Below are 22,628 nucleotides of genomic sequence, written 5' to 3'. Positions count from 1 at the left end.
TACATTTTTTCATTTACGTTCATTGACATCTCCCAGCTCATGTGAGACTGTCACATGAGGAGACATGTCTTAAAATGTTTTCTTTATTTAAGTTTTGAAAACTTAAACTAATCTCCCTGAAGCTCCTCTATGCCTCAGGGAGATTTCTGCACTCTTTCGCATGCATGCGCAAAAGAGCACAGGCCCTGGCTCAGGAACCACCCCCCCACCGCCTGACAGGGAGCACTCAGCACTACCAGGAGCACTTCACACTGGGTGGGCCATCTGGTTCACTAATATCCTGTAGAAAATGACATCTGCTGTTATTACCCAGCCTGACCCCAATGTGGTTGACTCTTAACTGTCCTCTGAAATGGCATAGCAAACCACTCAGTTGTCAAGAAGGCAGCTCATCACCATTTCTCAAGGGCAATTAGAGGTGAACAATTAATGCTAGCCTTGTCAGTGACACTGTATTCCACAAATTAATTTTTTAAAATCCTTTTGTGGGTTTTTTTTGCTCCCATGTGAAACATTTTGCATTTCTTTACATTGAATCTGATCTGCCACCTATCTGCCCAATAATCTCTGATACTTGTCTTTTCTGATCATAAAATTGAATGAAAATTGTTATAGAATAAAAGAAGATCCTTACAAATTCATAAATGTTAGTCCTGTCAGATGAAAAGCAAACTATTTCATAGCCTGTTTGGACTGAGAAATTATGCTCCCTCACAACACTGAACAAATGGATGTGTTCCCTTAATGGGTGAGTGGATAAATTAAAAGGGATCTTTGCAGTTTGCTTTGCTGCTACAGGAAAGCGCTGAAGGGAGAATAGGCACTTTCCCATTGTAACATGGTTAGGGCTTAGTAGAGTGTTTTTTTTTGCTAGTTTTCTTTCCTCCTCAAAGAGCACTGGCACCTCCATGGATGTTGGCACCATTCCTCACCCGAGTGCGCATTTTTTTTTATCTATGAGCAGCTGTGTTCTCCACAATTTGCCATCCATGACAATTTATGGATGAACCATTGTGGGAAACATGCTCATGATTGACCAATATCTGTGATTCCAACAAGTGGGGGCATATGCATTCAGAAATTTGCCCCAGATAAGTTTGTCTGCAATTTTTCTCAGTATGATTTTAAGTGAAGTTTTCACTCAACAACAATGAGAGGGAGAAACTTACAGCAAGCAAGCTAATAGTCGCCCACGTCCTAGTAACCACTCAATATAATTTCACAATGTTATGACCATGTGAGTAGGGGTAAAAATTGACTTCACTAATTTACCACTCCAGGTCTGGCTGTAACAGAGTTTAGTTAGGAATTTAGCGAGGACGTGCTTTGGCAATTAATCAAACAGGTTTTGTAAGTTTAAATCAAAGAGCAGCATAAGTTTATTGATCCTATTTCCCAAAATTTAAAAAAAACTAGGCAAATCACATATGTCACACATATTTCTTGGACCCTACATACACACACTAGTACAGATGGCAGAATACAAGGATAAACTTAAATATTTTTTACAGTTTGTGAAGAAAAATAAAAAATCAAAGAAATATATGGTTCACTGTCCTTTGGCTTGTCTCAATGCTGTAATTCCACTTTGCAGCCATTTTGTTCAGTTGTCTTCCTGCTTGCAGCTGTATGGAACAGATTTCCACATATTATCCCCCAAAGATCTTGATTTGCAGTAGATTTTCTCTTCTCGGGATGGTTACTCTTTGAGAGATACCGTTCTTTGCAGCCTTTCAGCGTATTTTTCCCAACTTTTCTCTCTGGCTTAGTAAACAGTTCTTTAATTTAAAAAAAAAAGCCTTGCTGGCTGTATATTCCTGAGGAATTTGATTGCCATGTCTGCTGTAGTCATTGTGTAGTAGAACTGATAATTACATTTTTGATGTCTCATCTTATAAATGTTTGAAGAGCAATAGTGTAAAAGTCAACAGGAGATGGGATCTTTCACACTTCCCAGGGGGTTTGAGAGTCTGTTTCTTTTCATCCCACTAGGGTGGAATGCAAGTTGTATTTTCTGATGGCTGGCTGTCTTTCCGTTGTCTTAATGGGATTACAGTTTATTGATATCCAGCCAGAGAAAAAAGGCATTAGAAATTGTATCTTTACCGTTAAAAGGAGCACATCCTCATGACACCTCCGCCACACGCAGAATGAAATGAGATTCACTCATTCCACTACAAGACTGGGAAGAAGCACAAATAATAATAATAAGAAAAGTAAACAAAACTCATGCAAATACATTCACACACACCCTTACATCTTCAATTTTACACTATTGGGTCTGTTCAGTTAAGGTTTGGGTTGTTGTTCCTATGTGGTTTTAAACTCTGGACAGAGCGTCTGCAATCATATTATTTTTCCCTGCAATGTGAGTAATTTTTAAGTGATATGTTTGGAGAGACAAACTCCAATGAAATAGTCCCGCATTTTTGGTTTTGAATTCTTCTACAAAGATTAAGGGGTTGTGGTCTGTAAGACTGTGATCTCTGTGTAGCCATTTCAGACATATATCTCAAAGTGTTTGAGAGCTAACAATAATCCTAAAGTTTCTTTCTCCACAGTGCAATAGCATTTCTGGTGTTTGTTCAATTTCTTGGAAAAATACCCAATCGGTCTCTCTATGCCTGATGCATTCTCCTGGAATAGGAGAGCCCCTACCCCAGGGTCAATAGCATTGATGGGTACTTTAAATGTTTTGTTGAAGTCTGGAGCTGCTAACACCGGTTGCTAAAATGGCTTTCAGCTTCTCAAAAGCTGTTTGGCATCTCTCTGTACAGACGATCTTTACTTTTTCTCTAATAGCTCTGTTAGTAGGGCAGCATTAGTACTGAAGTTAGGGACAAACTTGCGATAGAAACCACTCATCCCTAGGAATTTCATTATTTCCTGTTTTGTTGTGGGGATGGGAAAATTTGCCACTGTCTGTACCTCCACAGCTCTGGGCAGTATTGGTCCTCAACCCACCACATGTCCTAGGTAGGTCACCTGAGCCTTAGTAAACTCACTTTTTGCGAGGTTGACCACTGGGTCAGCTGACTGTAATCTTTTGAAGATGGCTTCCAGTTGTTCCAGGTGGCTTTCCCAGGCATCTCAGTACACTGGTAGGTCATCTAGGTACACTACACAGTTGGATAGACCTGCCACTGGTTCACATGGAAGGTGGCTGGGGCATTTCTGAGTACATGAACGACTTGACATTGGGATAACCCATCTGTCGTTATGAAAGCAGAGATCTCCTATGTTCGGGTGGTCAAAGGTATTTACCAGTACCCCTTTAATAAGTCTATCTTAGTGATGTAGGCTGCATTACCTACTCTGTCTATGCAATCTTCCAGCTGGGGAATCAGGTAGGAATCTGCTTGGTTACTGCATTAATGTTTCAGTAATCAATGCAGTGCCTTGTGGAGCCACCAAAGTAGGCACGAGCACAACTGAGGAATTCCAGCTGCTGTTACTGGGCCTGATTAGTTTGTGCTCCAGTATATATTTGATCTCCTCCTGGACTGGGTCAGTTTTTCTGGACCTAGATGGTAGGGATTCTGTTTAATTAGAGGGGCCTCTCCCACTTCCACATATTGTTGAGCTAAAGTGGTACAGCCTGGCTCATCTCTACAGGTGCTGTTAAACACAGTGAGTAGCCTTGCCAGGTTGCTTCTTTGTTCTGCTTTTAAATAGGTGAATATGGTGTCTAAATTCTCTAAAATTTCTGTGTTTTCGAACTGGGTGGTAGGGGGTTCAATTTGGGCCACACCAGGCCTCCGTCTAATTTATCCTCACTGTCTCTTTCGTCCTTTTGACCGTCTTCGGTTCTAAAAATTTCTCCTTTAAGCTTCAGGGGACCCCTCACTTGGTGTCCATAAACTAATTCAAAAGGAGTAAACCCAGTGAACTCATTGGGTGAGTCCTTGGTGCTGAATAGAAGAAAACACAGCCCTTTATTCCAGTCATGGGGGTACTCATGACACTATGCCCTGTTCAATGTTTTTAGGGTCTGGTGGTACTGTTCTAAAGCTCCTTGTGACTGTGGGTGGTGTGCTGAGGACTTTAGCTGGGTTACAGCCAGGTTACCAATGGCTTCCTGGAATATTTTGGACATGAAATTTGAATCCTGATCAGTGCCTGTGGAATTGTGATCTCAGGCACTCTTGCTACATAATGAATGTCACTACTGATTTCCCAGTGTTGATGGCCCTGATGGCTGTGTTGTATGTGGATTTTAGCTGTGCTGCAAGAGAAAACCCTGACCAGGTACTTCTCCAACAAATTGAACCGAAAGATTATTCACCTGCTGCACTTTGATGCGCTAACATTCTGCCCCATCAGGAACCTCAGCACCCAAATGTAAGAAAACCCATATACAAAGTATGAAAAGTCATTTCTAGAAATGTTTCAGAATATTTCCATTTAAATTAAGTCACAATTTGAAATTCTTCTGGACTGGCACCATAAATTTGGTTGAAAATGAAAGTTACTGCTATTTTTCTGTCAAAGGTTATGGCAGGAAGCTTGGACAACCAAATGGAAGTTAAGGAGTAATGTAAATGTTTGCAGTCTTTATGATTCTTTGCCAGTTTTAGTGTCACTGAGACTTTCATCATTCCTAACTTTGTTTGTGGCATAGTACAATGGAGAAACACTGAATTGTTAACAGAAACTAATTTTCTGCTCTCAAAATCTTTCACAGTTTAAAGTTCAGTCCATTTGAATTATTCTGTGTTCAAAATTACTCTTGAGAAGGTGGTGGTGAGTCACTTTCTTGAACTGCTGCAGTCAGTTTGATGAAGATACTTGCACAGTGCTGGTAGGGAGTTTCAGGATTTTGACCCAATGATAGTAAAGGAATGGTATTATATTTCCAAGCCAGGACAGTGTGGGAGTTGGAGAGGAACTTGGAGGCCGTAGTGTTCCCATGCGCCAACTGCCCTTTTCCTTCTAGAGGTCACCAGTTTGAAAGGTGCTGTTGAAGAAGCCTCAGTGAGTTGCTGCAGTGCATCATGTGGATGGTACATAGAACAAAGAACAAAGAAAAGTACAGCACAGGAACAGGCCCTTCAGCCCTCCAAGCCTGCGCCGATCATATTGCCTGTCAAACTAAAACATTTTGCACTTCCGGGGTCCATATCCCTCTATTCCCATCCTATTCATGTATTTGTCAAGCTGCCTCTTAAACACCACTATCGTACCTGCTTCCACCACCTCCTCTGGCAGCGAATTCCAGACACTCACTACCCTCTGCGTAAAAAACTTGCCCCGCACATCTCCTCTAAAGTTTTCTCCTCTCACCTTAAATCTATGTCCCCTAGTAATTGACTCTTCCACCCTGGGAAAAAGCTTCTGACTATCTACTCTGTCCATGCCACTCATAATTTTGTAAACTTCTATCAAGTCGCCCCTCAATCTCCGTCGCTCTAGTGAGAACAATCCGAGTTTCTCCAACCTCTCCTCATAGCTAATAACCTCCAGACCAGGCAGCATCCTGGTAAACCTCCTCTGCACCCTCTCCAACGCCTCCATATCCTCCATATACTGCAGCCATGCTTCGCCAGTGGTGGAAGGAGTGAATATTCAAGGTGGCAGATGAGGCATTGATCGAGGATATGCTTTGTCCTGAATGCAGACAAGCTTCTTAAGTGGTGTTGGAGCTGGCTTATGCCTTGTACAGTGGAAAGGCTATGAGGAGTCAGGAGGTGAATCATAGAATACCCAGCTTCTGATCTGCTGTTGTAGGCATGGTATTTCTGTGGCTGGTCCAGTTAAGTTTCTGGTCAATGGTGCTCCTCTGGATGGTGATGGTGTGGCATTCAGTGATGGCGATGCTATTGAATGTCAAGGGGATATGGTTAGTTTCTCTCTTAGTGGAGATGATCATTGCCTGGCACTTGTGTGACACAAATGTTATTTGTCACTTATCAGCCCAAGCCTGAATGCTATCCAGATCATGCTGCCTGCGGGCACAGATGCTTCTTTAGCTGAGGAGTCACGAAAGGCACTGAATACTGTGCATTCATCAGTGAACATCCAAACTTCTGACATTATGATGGAAGAAAAGTTATTGATGAAGTGGCTTAAGATGGCTGACCCTAGGACATTACCCTGAGGAATTCCTGCAGCAATGCCTTGGATTGTGATAATTGGCCTCCTACAACCCACAATCATCTTCCTTTGTGCTAGGTATGACTCCAACCAGTGGAGAGCTTTCCCCTTGATTTCCATTGATTGCAATTTTGCTAGGAATCCTTGATGCCACAGTTGGTCAAATTCTGCCTTGATGTCAAGGGCAGTCATTCTCACCTCACCTCTGGCATTCAGCTCATTTGTCCATGTTTGGACCAAGGCTGTAAAGAGGTCTGTAACCGAGTCCTTCTGGAGGAATGCAAACTGAGCATTAGAGGGCAGGTTATTATTAAGTGCCACTTGATAACACTGTCAATGACACATTCCATTATATTGCTGATGATTGAGGGTAGACAGATGGGGCTGTAATTGGCCAGATTGGATTTGTTCTGCTTTCAGGACATACCTGGGCAATTTTCCACATTGTCAGGTAGATGCCAGTGTTGCAGCTGGACTGAAGTAGCTTGGCCGAGTGTGCAGCTCCTTCTGGAGCATACATTTTCAGCACTATAGCTGGGATATTGTTGAAGCCCTTAGCCTTTGCTGTGTCCCATGCACTCAACTGTTTCTTGATATCACTTGGAGCGAAAGGAATTGGCTGAAGACTGGCATTTATGATGTTGAGGATTTCAGGAGGAAGTCATGGTGGATCATCTATTCAGCACTTCTGGCTGAAGATGGTTGCAACTGTTTCAGCCTTGTCTTTTGCACTCACATGCTGGGCTTTGCCATCATTGAGGCTGGGGATGTTCAGAGCCCTATTCTCCCATTAGTTGTTTAATTGCCTGCCAGCATTCATGATTGGGTGTGGCAGGACTATATACCTTTGATCTGATCCTTGGGATCACTTATCTCTGTCTATAGCATTTTACTTCTGCTGTTTAGCATGCATGTAGTCTTGTGTTGTAGCTTCACCAGGTTGGCACCTCATTTCTTGCCTGCCTGATGCTGCTCCTGGCATGCTCTTCTGCACTCGTCATTGAACCAGGGTTGGTTGCCTGGCTTGAAGGTGTTATGACACAGCAGTTGGTAAAGGCTGAGTTATTTCAAATCCCAGAGGGAAACTTTAAACAACTGTCATAACTTATATTTTCAATTGTTATGTTTGAGATGCAGCTCTGAATTCAGAAATGAAACTACCAAGACTCCAAATGTTTTTTTTATGTAAATTAAATTAAACATTTATTAATTTTACAAAGTATTAAACACATACACATCAACAGATTACTACCATAATAACTATTAAACAATCCCCAAATTAATCACTCCAGGTAATCTTCCCCAAGGCAACAATAACCATAGACTTAAACATACACCAGGCAAAGCATATTTTATCTTACAAATTCAGAATGAGGTTCCTTTCAATTTGTTTGCATTGTTGTAGGCTTACAGGTGACTTAGATCTTCCATGCCTCTGACCTTCACACATAAACTCCTCTCAGGTTATACCTAGCTTTTCCTTTGAATGTAAATTCTCATTGTATCACCAGGCCCTTTGAACTCCACCTCTTCTAACAATAAAACCCCTTTCATAGTACCAATTTTATTAGTAATATAAACATATTGCTTGGTGTCTCCTAGCTAGGTGCAAGATTTCACCCCAGTCTTTGAATGGTTTATTCAACAAAATGCAAAGTCCCCTCTTTACCTTACTGTTTAGCATCTCAAAACTACTAGACATCAAAGCACCCAGACTAGCTGACTTTAATCCAATTAGGACACACACACACACCCACTACAAGTCCAATTTAAAATAATTTCCAATAACATTATATACATTAATATCCCTTCATGACAGAAGATAATGGGAGAATGAGGGCTATGCCAAGTCACGAGGTTACAGACTGTGATGTCACTGACAACCCATAACACCAAATTAGTGCCCAGTTATGAGCTGCAAGATCTATTTTGAATTTATCCTATTTAGCATGGTAATGCCACACATGATGGAAGATGTCCTTAGTGTAAAGATGGTACTGCTTCTTTTGCACAAGGACTGTGGTGGCCACTCCTACCAATGTTGTCACAGACAGATGCATTTGCGACAAGTAGATTGGAGGGGGAAAAGCCAAGTTAGTTTTCCCTCATATTGGTTCTCTTACCACCTGCCGCAGGTCAAGACTGGCAGTTATGTCTTTCAGGACTTGGCCAGCTTGGTCAGTGTGATGTTACCAAGCCACTCTCAGCGATGAAGACCCCCACCCTGTGTACACTCTGTGCCCTTGCCATCCTCAGTGCTTCTTCCAAGTGGAGGAGTACTGATTCATCAGTCTAGGAAGAGCAGTAGGTAGTAATCATCAGATTATCTTGTTTATGTTTGATCAGATGCCATGGTACCTCATGCTATCCAGAGTCAATGTTGAGTGCTCCCTGGAACACTTCCTCCCTGCTATGCCAACAACTTTACTGGGTCTGTTCTGCACCATGGGGTAAAATTTTTAGCTCAGCGGGCGCGTGCGCGTGCATCTGACCCGCTCGAGCGCGAAATGACGTGTGTTGACGTTGGCCGAGCATGCCAACATCAACGCGCAGTCACGCAATAATTCAGTCAGCGGATACGCGCCAGAGTCGGCAGCGCACCCGCTGACAATTAAAAGGCCTGTTGAGGCCTTTAAAGAATCAATTAACTTAAATTTTTTGCTGCCCGTCCAACATCCATGAGCGGGATGAGGTTTCTAAAAGCAAAAAAAAAATAAAATAAACTTTTAAAAATTGAATGAATACATGTCCCTGCTCCCCCCTTCACACAGGCGGCGTTGAGCGCTGCCGCTCGCGTTTCACACTGGGCGGGACTTAATTGGCCTGCCAGTGTAAATTGTGGTCCGGCCCCGATCGTGGGCGGCGGAAGCTTCTCTGCCGAGCCCGCCCGACATGGACTATAGTGATGGAGGTGTCTGGGACATGATTTATAGCAAGCGAAATGTTCAAATTGTTTACAATTTTGAACACAATAATTTGAATGAGCTGAACCTGAAATGCTGCCAATTATTGGAATAATGAAATAGTCAGGTTTCATACCTATTCTACAAAACAGATGAAGTATTATTGAGATACCATAGAGAATTCAATTGGTTGTTTGGAACTTTAGAACAGAATCCATTTTTTAGAAAAAAAATTCTGATTCTTCTTCTAATTTATCACTGGTACATTTCATAATACCTAACAAGTGGCTGTTTCATTTTGAAGACTGTTGAATTATAAATTATTAGATTGTCCTCAGGTAAAAGAAAAATTGCACATCAATTGCTTGAGCTAGTCTTTTGGATTTAATTCTGTGTGTATAATTACAAATCAATTAATTTAGTTCAGTGGCATCATCCTATTAATATTTTCAGTGGATGGCCTAATTTCTAACTGACATTTTAGCTTTGGAATTCAGATGAATAATGAAGCAAAAAATTGATGTAACTTGTAGCCTAAACTAATTTTCAAGGATATTCATCCTTTACTTGGTCCTACGGTAACTTCTAGTTGGGATAAGGTGTATTTTCGATCACTCCACTTCCACCTTGCTTTTATTTCTGGGGCATAGCTGGGCAAGATCCTAGACTCCTCCAGAAATCCCACCAGTTTTTCCACCTATTTGAACAACAGCTCATATCTTAAGTATATGTACTTGCAGTATGTGATTGTACGACAGACTTACAATTTCTTACTCAAATGGTCGATCCCAGAGAGGTCGACAGCTATATTAACTGAGGCTCTGGAAGCAACGGAGTAGCAGCGGTGTATATTTGGGTCAGAGAAATCTTTGGCCAGAACAGCCTTTACAATTACCAATGGAGTAACAAGAGGTGGTGTGGTTTGAGACTGGGTTGTAGTGAGGACAGGTGGACCCATCACACTTCTGGTAGATCAGTGGTACTTATTGAATCTTTAGGTTTATCACTAGGGCAGCCACATTTAAACAATGTGTCTCAGTTGCTTTGTAAACTACTAACTGTGGGAAGTGAGATATCTAGACTAGAAGGTTCCAGTACTGTGCTGAGCTAGCTGATTTTAACTGGTGCTGCAATAGGGTCATTATAATTGATCTCAGTGACTCTGGACAGAGATAGGAAATCAGCCAGGGTTCCTGCTTCTGATTACTATTCATTACTTCCTGCTGAAAGTGTGCATTGTCTGGACAATGGGCAGGAACAAGAACCAGGCCCATCTGTGATACCCTTCCTGTTACTGTTGACATTCACTGTCTGGGCTACTAAAGCATGGTAATTGGTTGAGGTACTGAAGGGTGCTCCAGCATGAGTCAGCATCTTCAGGGGAAGAGAGACAGGAAGAAAATAAAGATTCAAATTCCATGGATGTTCCCTCAGCGGAACCCCAGGAGAAACAGCATCAACAACTATTTGTGTCATTTTTCTGGTGATTCCACTGGTATTCCCTAAAGTAACAGCAGAAGACTGGAACAACCCTGTGGAATCTCAGGGCCAAAATCTTTGTTCGCTCAGATGCATACGCTGATGTTGGTCATGCTATACACTGATTCCGCTAAACTATCTTTGTGTTTTACATGACCAGTTGAAACTAGTACACCATAGAGATCAGAGAATAGTAGGAAGTCTGAACTTAACAGAACTTTATTTTAAAAATTTGCAAGCTCACTTTGATAAACATCACAGTTAAAAATAGTATCCAATTGAAGGTAACATATAGCATGCCAGAATAAGAGAAATTATTTTTAAACATTCCCTGCAAAACAGTTAACTTTTTCAGTAATGTATTTCAACATTTAAATGTAATTTACAAACACCATATAACAAATATAACAAACTCTTTCCATAAACGAAAAGTTTTGGACTTAGTAGTATAGTATATTAAAGTTTATGGCTCTGTGCTCACTGAATGGGAAAAATGTAATTTATTAATAATGACAATTTTACTCAATGACAGTATAAAAAGCATTCAATGCCATTTTACCATCTCTTCCTAACCATGTAATTTGAAGCATTTGAGGTTTTTTGTTGAAGCCTTCATTATCAGCACCAATACGGAAGGGTAACACATAGTCGCTGGTGATGTTAAAGTAGAAGTATCCTAAAGCTAGCTTGTCAATTACTGTATATCATATAAACTTATAAAAGATGTGCTCTGTCACTGTAAAAACTCCCTAGGTGTAAACTCCAGCGATGCCTGTTTTATAATTTTCATTGATGGTTTTTAATTGATTGATGTTTAAGTAGCCAGATCTATTATTTCTGAATTTTATATCCATCACATTTCCTGATGTATCTAAAAAGTAAGAATTCTCTCAAATCTCACTGATTTTTATAAATTGTTCCTTTACTTGCCAAATTCCACAGCAAATGTCAAGGCACAAATTCTGAGTCAGAGAAATAACTTTCTGTTCTAGATGATGTGAAGGCAGAAAACTAACTTACAAAACTTTTTTCAGAATCACATCCATGTTTGATTTTTTAAAAATGGAAACCTTAAAATAAGTTTCCAGAAAAATAGATGCTACTGTTTAAACTGGCCTATTCTATTCTTCTTTTATTCTATGTGCTGTATTTTGAAAATGTATGAAGTCAAATCTATCCATTCTTCTCATACCTCAGCCCTTTCATGAAATCCTACTTAGTTCCGGATAACTTAAACAGAAATAATAACGATGTTGGTGTGTCTTACATCATGAGCTATTAACAAACAAAAACTGAGGTTAGCTGAAGGAGAGGTTGTGTGTTGATTCATGATATAGAAAACCACTAAATTATACCAGAGTTTATATGCACCATATTACATTCCTGCTCTGTAAGATGTTTATTTTTTAAATTACTGTTCTATCTTTGTAAGATAGTTTTCAGTTTATAACACCATTAGTTTTAAGAATAAACATGCCCTAACCCATTATAGATATTGTATATATTACTTATACAATACATAATAAAACACATTATACATCAGAGAAAACCTTTTTTAAGGTAATAAGATTTTGGATCAAATTCTGTGCAAACATAAATAACAAACACACCATCAACTGCAATGTACTATTAATTACACAAAAATCATAATATACAAAACAGCACAGTCCTACAACTTGATAATACAAATCAAAAAGTAACCACTGCATAAAAGCAAGCAACATGCCAGTGTAGCATGTTTCCATCAAAATACAATGTTTCTAAAAAAAAAAGTCACTAATTTATTATTGAGCCCTGGTCTATTTGGAGCACCTATTACTTATGGCAATGGTGCACTTTGTTCCTTGAGGAGTAAGTTGTCAATACCTTCGGAATTCACCATGAATTGGTTATGAAAACTGTAATAACGCTCTATGGAACACTAGAGAACAGAGAAGTTTCATAATTTATGAACTCTATGGTATATATGTATTCAGAGTCTCTGCAATATTGGTTTCTTCTACAGATATGAATTGCAGATGTGGGGAGGATACAAGTTATAGTTTGACTGAAAATTATATTTATCACACAGACAGCACAATGCATGATTGACTAAAGTTAATTCTTGCATTATCCTATCAGGTCAGCTTATTAGACAAATAATGCATTTAACAGCATTCTGTTGTATTTTTGGTTTGTGCCATTGTTCACAGTATTTTTGAAGGAAAGATTTTAAATTATATGTGTGTGCGCGCACGCACGCGCGCGCAGAAGAGAGTGGCTTAAGTTTGTGGGGAGAAAGTGTAGAAGAGGGTGCAAGAACTTTTGCATTATTCTGCTAACATGGCTGTTCTTTGTTCTATGCACATTAGAGTGCCAATACCAAAAGAAAGAGATGCTCTGTGTAATGCTGGCTGACAGTCAATAGAGAGGACCAATTTGCTCATTCAATAGTAAATTTCTGAATTTTTGGTCACATGATCATATGTAGCAATAAAATGTGCATTAAAAAATCTGATCTAAAATACGAACTATGGAATAAACAATCAGCTATATTTGCAAAGTATTTCACTACCTAAACATATCCAAAGATAAAGGTATGCTTATAATTGTAACTGAAAAACCTACATAATTGTAGCTTATTTCAATATATACTCTAAAGTGATTAATTTATTGTGCTCTGTTTGCAGATTATCTCCCGCCATGCTCTAAGCTTTGGGTAACATCCATATACTCAACACTATTAAAGTGCGTAGATCCATTTTATACTTTAAACATGTTATCTCATCAGTAGACGACTACTTTTGCCCAACTCTATTGTTTTTAAATTTTCATGTAAAATTGTAATTTCATCTCAATTGCATGTGGATGTTTTGACATATCTACTGTACAAGTGCAACTTCCAAATGTATCTTCATCTTCTACTACAACACATTTTAATAACTTCACCATATCTTATTAACAAGCATTTATAATTAAAAATACTTTAAATCAACAATATCTCAGAATATCTCAGTAATACCTTGTTAATCTTGCTGATAAATTGATCTACAGTTTATTGTGCCACTCATCATGTTGAGAGATTCATTTTAATAGTCGTTGGCAGGAAAGAAGAGCGTCACCTAGCTGCCTTTTTTAATTCACAATGTCTATTCCAAATTATCTTCAGAATTCTTAAACATTAGAATGGAGTTGTAAATCTTTAGGGCTGGGCCCAATTTGATGCTCATGATCTTAACTATGTCCATCTGTGTCAGCAAGAGAAACGCTTCTCCATCAATCTGCTGTAAAACAAAACAAAAGTTGCTGGTGAAATCAATATGTGTAATTCAACTCAAAACAGACAGAAATTCATTATGTATTCTGTACATATTTTGAGCCATTATTTGTCATTATTATCTTGATATGCCAAAAGTAATTACTACAAACCAATTATTTGTGAAGGGACATTCCAGACTGATACTTTAATACAATACAAAGGGAATGCTTTATGGTCTCACAAGTGAGGCAGGTGTGTACTATTGAAATCCGAAAGGAAACTTTCCTAACCAATGAAAATCTAGAAGAGTCAGCAGCAGATGCTCCTAGTGCACTGATGATCAAGGACCCATGGATTATTGATACTAGGATAGGTCAATTTCAGAGCACAGCATTAATATCACTGGACTGAAGCAAATAAAGCTTCTGCTAACTGTGTAGCATAATCACATTACATGATTCCTCAAAGTCAGCCAATTTAAGTGTTATTTTGAGCTTCCTGTGCAGATTCAGCCAGGACATGCAACACGGCTGATACTGATGGTGGAATATGTAATGCAGCAGATTTAAACAGCTGCTGCTGCTATTTAAATAGAGAGTGGTATGCAATGTGGAACTTGAAAATCTTGCCCATTGAAATGCAGCAAAGGATGTCATAGGATAGCACATTTTTAAGATGTTGCTAGTCAAGAATCAACAACCCCCTAGTTGGGGCTGAGGTCATTCCTAACATCTGCTGCAATTTGTTGAACAGCATGAGTAAAGGCCATTGCGCATCTCCAGAGTTTTTGGGAACAAATTTGCATAAGGTTAGACACTTCAGGAATACTCCCAAGGCAAGAATACCTAGGGCAGAATTTTCCCGTTGGCGTGCGGGGGCGGGACCTGCACGCCGGCGCGTAAAAATGATGTGCGGTGACGTCGGGCAAGTGTCCCAATGTCACCGTGCGCCATCACGATATTTCGTTGGTCAGGCACGCGATGATCTCCGATGCGCGCCCGCCATTAATTAATGGGCCACTTAAGGCATTTGAGGCGCCAATTGACGGCGATTTTTCGGCGCCTGTACGATCTTCGGGTTGGCGCATGGGTGCAACAGACAGGCAGGTAGGGCACATTTGTATAAACCTCATCCACGTGCGGGATAAGAGGGCTCACTGGGGTCGCAAGTGTGCTCTGTCAAATATTTATTTTTCAAAGTTACTGATACTTGTCTGCGTGATCTGCCATACTTCAAAATGCATTCCAGCTGTTTTGTCTGGACTCTTAGCCTCTGCAGTGAGGAATCTTTTTTGGGCCTGCGGGTTTCAGGAAGCCTTCCCTTAGCCTGGGAATGGGAGTTGAACTCTTCATTGGAGGTACCTCCTCTGAGGATGAAGGGAGGGCTAGATGGGGGAGGAGGCCAGGAGTGCAGATTCAGCCTCCAGGGGAGTCACCTTTGGGAGGACAGGCGTATGGCACAAGGAGTGCAGGGCCAAGAGGTAGTCCAAGGCGGAAGGGGCCGCAGAAGACGCCACTATCCTGCTGCCAGGGTATACAGGCGGCGAAGCAGCTACCTCAATATGTCTGAGGTGCAGTGCTGAAGGAGGCTCCGTCTCTCAAGGGAGACAGTCAACTATATCTGTCAGATGGGCCTGAGATCTCCGGGAACCATGTGGGTGGACACCCCATGCCAGTGGCTCTAAAGGTCACAGCTGCCCTCAACTTCTATGCCTCTGGCTCCTTCCAGGGGTCGGTGGGTGATCTTTGTGGTGTCTCCCAATCAGCTGTCCACACTTGTGTCAAGCAGGTTACTGACGTGCATTGACCTTCATCCACTACCATTGGGACCAGGCAAATTAGACACAGCAAGCCAGAGGCTTCACGGTGATTGCTGGCTTTCCCCGCACCTAGGGTGCAATAGACTGCACACATGTGGCCATGCGCTCTCCACAATCTTGTGCTGGAAAGGGGGGATGCTGTGGACAACGAAGATGCAGACACAGTGGCTGCGACTGCACGAGTCCAGCAGTGAGTCCGAGGATGAGCACACACAGAGAAATGCTGAGGGGGTAGACGCTGACCCGGGCACACTCCAGGGAGGCAGGGATACCCAGGAGGCTTTAATCCAACGAACCTTCAGCTAGGAAACCACATACGAACCTCCAGGACAAGCCTGGGCTGCAGGCTCCATACTCGATACCTGAGTGCAAAATCTGCCTGGATAGGAACATTAACTAAGGGCCTTGTTAATAAAGCTGAAAGTCCCACAAATCACTCTCAACATTATTGGTAACCATCCACCTGCAGAAGAAATGAGGCACCCTCAGCCATGGTGACATGTCTGAATTTAATATTATAACAAAAGGAACTTAAGAAAACAAAATGACAGAGGTGTTAAACATCACACCAACTGATAAAGACCTAATTGCGGGCCAACACAAAAGTGATAAAACCGTGGTGTGCCTAAGGTGCCTTATGTTTATGTTTCCGGGAGCTACGTCTTGGTGCTGAGTCCTCCCTGGGAGTGGCATCTGAGACAGCCTGCTGACTCTGCTGTCCTGTTTACCTCGATGACTTCGGTGGTTGTCCTCTGGCCCCGTGGAGCCTGTGTTGGCCCAGCCTGGGAGAGATCTGCCGGTTCCACAGCTGGCATCTGCCCTGTCATTGCACCCTCACCGGATGGTCCGGTCACTGGGAGAGGGGCGGAGGAGCTGCCGCCCTCATCTGGAGCGCCCTGAGAGGAGCTCGCAGAGATGACAGGCAGCTGCTGCGCCAACGTGACGTCGTTTCAGACCTCCCTGCTCACTGTGGGTGGATGGGCACCGAGCTGGGAAACTTGGTGCCCAGACCATCTCCCACACTGAGGTCAATGCCAATGTGAGGGCTTGCTGGTCCAAGCGCAGCCATAGGAAGCCTTGATTGGTCTTCTGGAGGAGCCTCTCCATGAGAGTCGCCACTCTCTCCATGGGGGAAGCATGGCACTCAGCCATTAGGCTCATTGTATCGGCGATGGTCCGCGTAGACTCCTCCACCACGGACACCAAGCCAAGCATAGCCTCATGTATCTCCACCAGATGCTCTCACACACCCGACCGCATTTCCTGCGTTTGCTGCATCACGGACGACTCGAGAGGCACATCATCAGGCACCGACTGAGCATGTGCCTAGTGCCCTGCATGGGCACTCTCTGTCTGTGCCAGCTCCTCCAGTGACTGTGAAGTGCCCTCACCACTGTGCCCTGGGACACTAGCCGTTGTTCTAATTCCCACCGAGGTGCTATTATCTGCGCCGGTGCCTGCCTGGCAGAGATGGTGTGACGCTGGTGAGTCTGAGACTTCAGGGCCCTCAGGTGTGAGAGGTGGCCCCTGCTGCTCCTCCCCCCGGCCCTGCTCCGCTGATGCTGAGAGGAAGAACAATGACACTGGATCAGTTAACGTGGAGACAATGTTAATGTGCATCCCTGTCCCCTGGATCATTATGTGCTCATCCTTCCATAAGCAATGGTCAAGCCATATTGCAAACTTCAATCACTGAACATTCAGCACTGCCATGGCTGTTGGTAGAACAATGGTGACCTCATTGTTGAGCAAACATACCTGCCCGTGGCACCCCAGCTTCACTGACGCTGGTGGATCTGGGTACATGGCGCCTCTCCAGAACTAGGGCCTCCTGCTCGAAGCGGCTGAGAATCACCAACTGTGCCGGCCCTCCGCCAGTCCTCACCCGCTCGGCGGCTTTATGTGCATTCTTCTCCTGAAAAGGAGAGAGGAGCATTGATTAGTACAACTTGTACCTGGATTCTCTTCACGGACGGCCCACCCCAACCAGAGTAGGACATTGCAGGTCTTCTCACCCCACTGCTGCCGAACACTCACACAAAGATGCTAGGCCTGTCCCCGTCATCCAACCACCCCCTCCCCAACCTCCCACCCCGGGTCCCCCTTGGACAAATGCTGCCTACATCACATATGGCACCACACGGTCTAACCTTCCATAGCAAGGAGGGGCAAGCACATGGAGCGCAGAGGGCAGCAGATCGATTAGTGCCACGTCACCTTTAAGCTCCCCTCTCAGCATGTCACCACCCTGACTTTGACATGTCCTGGAGTTCCAGCTCTGAGCCTAGGCGCAGCTCCTTCAGGTTGCCCCCAAAACAGTCATGTGGGTCTCAGTGTACCACATGCTGCGGGGGCAGAACCCATCTCTTCACCACCCTCTCAGGGTGAAATCGGCATGGGCAATATCTGCTGGCCCACCTAGCGAAGGACACATGCCGTCAATGATTCAATGCAGTCACTGCACTCAGACTTGGGGCGGCGCCAGGGGGAAAGCCTACCTGCTGGGTTAAGTGACCAATGCCAACATGGTACTCACCCTGCGAGAGCGCAACAGGTCGTTGAAGCGCTTGCGACACTAGATCCACGTGCGTTGCACTACGTTGGGGCTCACGATCTCCGCCACCTCCTCCCAGGCACGTTTCGTCATTGGGGGGGGCCTCCTCCTCCTGAATTGGGGTACGAGGACCACCCGCTGTGCTTCCACCTCCTCGAGGAGGGCAGCTAGGCAATCGTCAGAAAAACTAGGGGCACAGTGCCCCCCTGCCTGGCCTGCTCACCAGCAGCGCTCTGGGGAGCCCTTCCACTAGCCATGTTTCACAGCCTTTGAAAGGGTGCAGGCGCTTTTTAGAACAGGCCACCGGGTCGCCATTGGACCCGGTGGTCATTGCAGTCCCACCGCCACCCGCCCACTCCCGCTGCCTTCGGGAGATGCGTTTCACGCTGGGAGGGCCTTAATTGGCCCGCCTGTGTAAAATGGCGGCGATCAGGTTCACGCCCGCTCCCGCACAGCCCGCCCGACAGGCAGAAAATTCTGCCCCTAGCGTTTGCCTACACCAAGTAAGCATGCCACAGAGTTTACTCTAAATCTACTGCACTTTCACTGGTGCAGCAAGCAAAACACTCGGGCAGCCTTTCAGCTCTTTTACACAATCACAAGCATTGTTGTAGGACAGGTTTTGTAAATGGTACTGAAATATGCAACTTCTGTTGCACAGAAGTCCTGCAAGTTGTGTCCACAAAGCATGTGTCCAACAAAAGGCACTTCACTAACTGGCACAAGTTGGGATGTAAGGTGAGCACTTGGCTGTCGCTGTGCCTTCTCTTCAAAATTTCACCTCACAGGAGAAGGTGGCTTATAACTGACATGACCAATGAAGTTCCAAGGGAGGAGTATTGCAATTTCTGGTCCTTAACTTTTTTACAGAGTACTTGGAAAAGTCTTGCCGTTATTGGAGTAAGTTATACGGGTGTCAAGTTCATTGTGTTATGTAGGCATTTGCTTCTGGGTATTATTGGGGGCCTACAGAAACAGAAACAAATCTATATTAGAATACTGGTAGAAAAGCACCTCTTGATATAAAACTTAAAGAGAAATATATCTAGTGGGTGGAAATCCATAGAACAAATGATGGAGGTGAAGTCAGAGGCCTTATCAAACTCGGGGTAGTACCATCCTTGTCTTATTGTTCTTCCTCCGACTACTCATTCACTGTCTACAGGTGTACACGGGAAACTGGCAACATGACACATGCTGTGTTACAGCATATACCTGTATGCTTGTCATTGTACAGGAAAATTCCACCCAGTGTATCATGCCATGTAAATTCTGTAAGTTTTTCAGCTAGTATTCTAACATATGTTCCTCTACTGTTTTTGTAACCATCTAGGAAGACTAGGAAACAAATGAACCCAGCACCTTATTATACCTCATTGTATCATCTACTTTAACCATGAGAAGCAGCAATTCAGATACTTCAAGGGATTTAAGTAGAGAGTTTAAAGAGAGAGCGCTGGCTGAAGCAATGAGCAAGAGTGAGTTGGAGCAAATTAAGATCAGATTAAAGGAGCTGACCCAATGCCAGCTTGAGTGCTTCCTTAGCTGCTGAGTGGAACCTCATGGAGCCTGCATATAAAAGAAGTCTGGTATATGAGAGTATGCAAAGCAACCCTGAATTTCTGCTACCAAATGTAGAATCCATCACCTACATCTGTTCAGTCATGCATGATCACTTAACGGCAACTCCAAGGTCATCCACAGCACAGCCCCTACTGACAGGCTTCAATAAAGCCTTCTCAAGTGCAATCAATAAAAGCTGGCCTTGCCAGACACACTCAAATCTTATGAAAGAATAAAGTCTCTTTGGTCCACGATCAATATGTTGATACAATTGTATTGAGAGAACTTTCAGAAGAGCTTTAAAATCCCACTGTAGCCCTGCTCATACACAGATCACTGAAATGCTGCAAGAATGCCTGGTGGCAGTAGCAAGCAAGATGTTGTCCTTCAATGTGACTCCATATTTGACTCACCATGCAAATTCCACAAAATGTGACCAAATATTGTGGGGTAACTTAAAGTTACAGCAGATTAATGCGGTATCCATGGTAATTGAGATAGTGCAGAGAAAAATGTGGATGATGTGTTGAACCATTGAATTATATAAAGACAGACTTATTCGTGTTTTGGGTGGATCAGCCATTTCATTGAATATGCCTATATTCAGGTTAGAGTCTACCTGGTGCTGAGGTGGGTGGGAAGTTGGGCCTATAGCTTGTTCCTACATTTTCCAACTGTAATTTTTTGAAAACTGCAATTCTGGAAAAAAACAAAAATGATTATAATTCTTCCTGGCTTTTCTTCCCCTGTTTGTGTTGGTGGCAGGGTTCAAAATAAAGGGGAGTGTGGGGAGAATTCACTCTCAAAACGTCAAAAGTAGCCAGCGATAAAGGAAAACTGGGGGTGAAAAATTCAAGTAAGGTTATCACCGTCCAATATTACTTTATATTATGGCTCCTCCATGGTCCAAATGGGGAAGGCAGGCATAGGCACAGGCATCCATGCGAGCGGGAGAACAATGCAGAGTTGTGATTGGAGCAGCAGCAAGTGTGGGAGTGACAGAATCTGAGAGGGGCTGCTCCTCCAATCACTAGTTCTGTCCCTCCCATGCTGGCTGCTCCAGCTCCTCCAATCACAGGTTCCCTCCCTCCCGTTCTTGTTGCTCCTCTGGAAACAGAATCTATGATTGGAGAAGCAGCAAGGCAGGAGGGAAGGAATCTGTGATTGGAGGAGCTGGAGCAATATCCTGGACGACAAGGAACTTCAGCATCCTCTGGGAGGCCTTGGAGAAGAACCAGAAAAAGAAGAGGATGAAGGAAGCAGCCGAAAACCCAGTCATGAAGCTGGGAACAGGCCTCAGGAAGCCGCCTGTACCGAGAATTTTGGGGCAGCTACTTCGTTGTCTAACCAGGATCTAGAAGGGGGTTTTAGGGATTGTTTATTCTCCAACAGTATGCTGCTTGAGTCTGTAGTTTCTCAAAACCATTACTCTTTATTTATAGCAAATATTTATATATTTGGACCTCTACACAAGGTTGGAACGTTTCCTCCTTCCAGATTTCTTGTACTTCTCAATCATGTGATCTGACGAGATTATTACATTAGTATTATGAATGCTTCTGATGTTAACCCATTACTCTACAGCAGCAGCCAGCAGAGGTCCTTCCCATTTTAATTTTCCTTTTATTCCTGCGGTGGTAAAATATTTAATATACATACACTCTATAGATAAGTATTTGCTACTTTTAGTTATAAGGGAAACTCTCATTTCAATCAGAACTACTGTTAACCAGTTACCCTATGTTTTCTCTGTTCTGGTTTTGAACCACTATTGCACAAGCCTTCTGTTGCCAAATAAAGGTGTTACTTTACAAAATAAGTTTTTAATCTAGCATTGACACATGGTTAGCATATTATTTTGATCTGATTAATCCTTGGCTTGCGACTGGTTGAGCCGCTATGCATTATACAGTCCTTCCTTTTGTGCTATCTTGTCTATCTAAAGAAGGCAACCCTGAAAAAGATTCAACACAAATACAGAAGGTAATGTTACTGCGTTACTGTATCACCTAATAAAGGAGTTAGAGGGGATGAAAAAGGAGTTCCTGAAAACCAAAAAAGTAGCTCTTCAGAAAATCTCAAAAAGAGTCCTTGAAAAAGATTACTTTGACCCCGAGTTGGTGGATATTGAGAAGAACCTGAGAAGAGGACAGCCGGTCTTCTTCCAGCGAGGAAAGACTACCATTATTCCCACCTCAACCCTCCATTTAATCAGTTGTGCCTATAGGTTAAAGAACAGATGCATTGACATGTCTGAAGACTTCTCTCTTCACCAGCTATGCTTCATAAGGGATAAAGTCAGCAAGTTTTGCTGTTTCTCCAACCTGACCTTCAGACAAACTCAACGAAAGGGGTGGCTGTGTCATTGACTCTGATGTGACTACAGCTTTGATTTTCTTTGCTACTTGATTATTCCATGCCATCACAGAGGATGTATACCAGATTAATAAATCAGCTTACAACCAGTAACAGAAGCCTTTTCACTAAGGGAAACTTGCATCACTTGCATATGGAAAACAGCACCAGGTAACAGAGGAAACTATTTTTTTTCCCCCATTGCAGCCTTCTCTAAAGTGTATGCATGTGGGGGTATCCACAAATCCTACGATCTTAATCAACGGCAAGGAGTTCTATTCCTTTAATGTACACATGGTCTGTGACTATATGAATATTAATACCCACCACTCTGGTAACAGCTACCTTCTGTTTAATGCTAATGCACTATGCCATTGTTATTTGAAGAAGCGGAAGGCTAGATTATAGCTGTTTGGTAGCTGAGAATAATCTTTTCAGTTTTAGCTTGTGACTCCTTGAGACAGCCAAAACATGAGATGAAAAGTATTATAATGAGGATATGCTCACAAGATCAAGATGCAATATATCACTACATGGTTGAAACAAAGGTTCTGATGTTTGGGCAGAACAGAAGTTGTTTTGTAGCATAATTTAGCTCTGAAGGATTCACAATAGTTTTTATTC

At 42.8% G+C, this 22,628-nt stretch overlaps 1 protein-coding gene and 1 long non-coding RNA gene across 4 annotated transcripts in view; one reads left to right on the top strand and one right to left on the bottom strand.

Annotated features, from left to right (window-relative positions):
• Positions 1-22,628, top strand: part of LOC144679647 (uncharacterized) — a 142,090-nt gene that overhangs the window by 9,855 nt on the left and 109,607 nt on the right. The gene's annotated exons all lie outside the window — the stretch shown is intronic.
• LOC144679644 (lethal(3)malignant brain tumor-like protein 4) overlaps positions 10,679-22,628 on the bottom strand; it is a 392,935-nt gene continuing 380,985 nt past the window's right edge. For both annotated transcript variants that reach the window (XM_078540227.1, XM_078540226.1), the window contains exon 24: positions 10,679-13,738. In XM_078540227.1, coding sequence (XP_078396353.1) covers positions 13,604-13,738 — 135 coding nt within the window. In that variant the 3' untranslated portion in view covers positions 10,679-13,603. The remainder of the gene's footprint in view (positions 13,739-22,628) is intronic.

Source organism: Cetorhinus maximus, chromosome 4 (assembly GCF_964194155.1).
Source record: "Cetorhinus maximus chromosome 4, sCetMax3.hap1.1, whole genome shotgun sequence".
Lineage (NCBI taxonomy): Eukaryota > Metazoa > Chordata > Chondrichthyes > Lamniformes > Cetorhinidae > Cetorhinus > Cetorhinus maximus.
The sequence above is the reverse complement of the archived record's forward strand: the minus strand, read 5'-3'. Positions and strand labels throughout refer to the sequence as shown.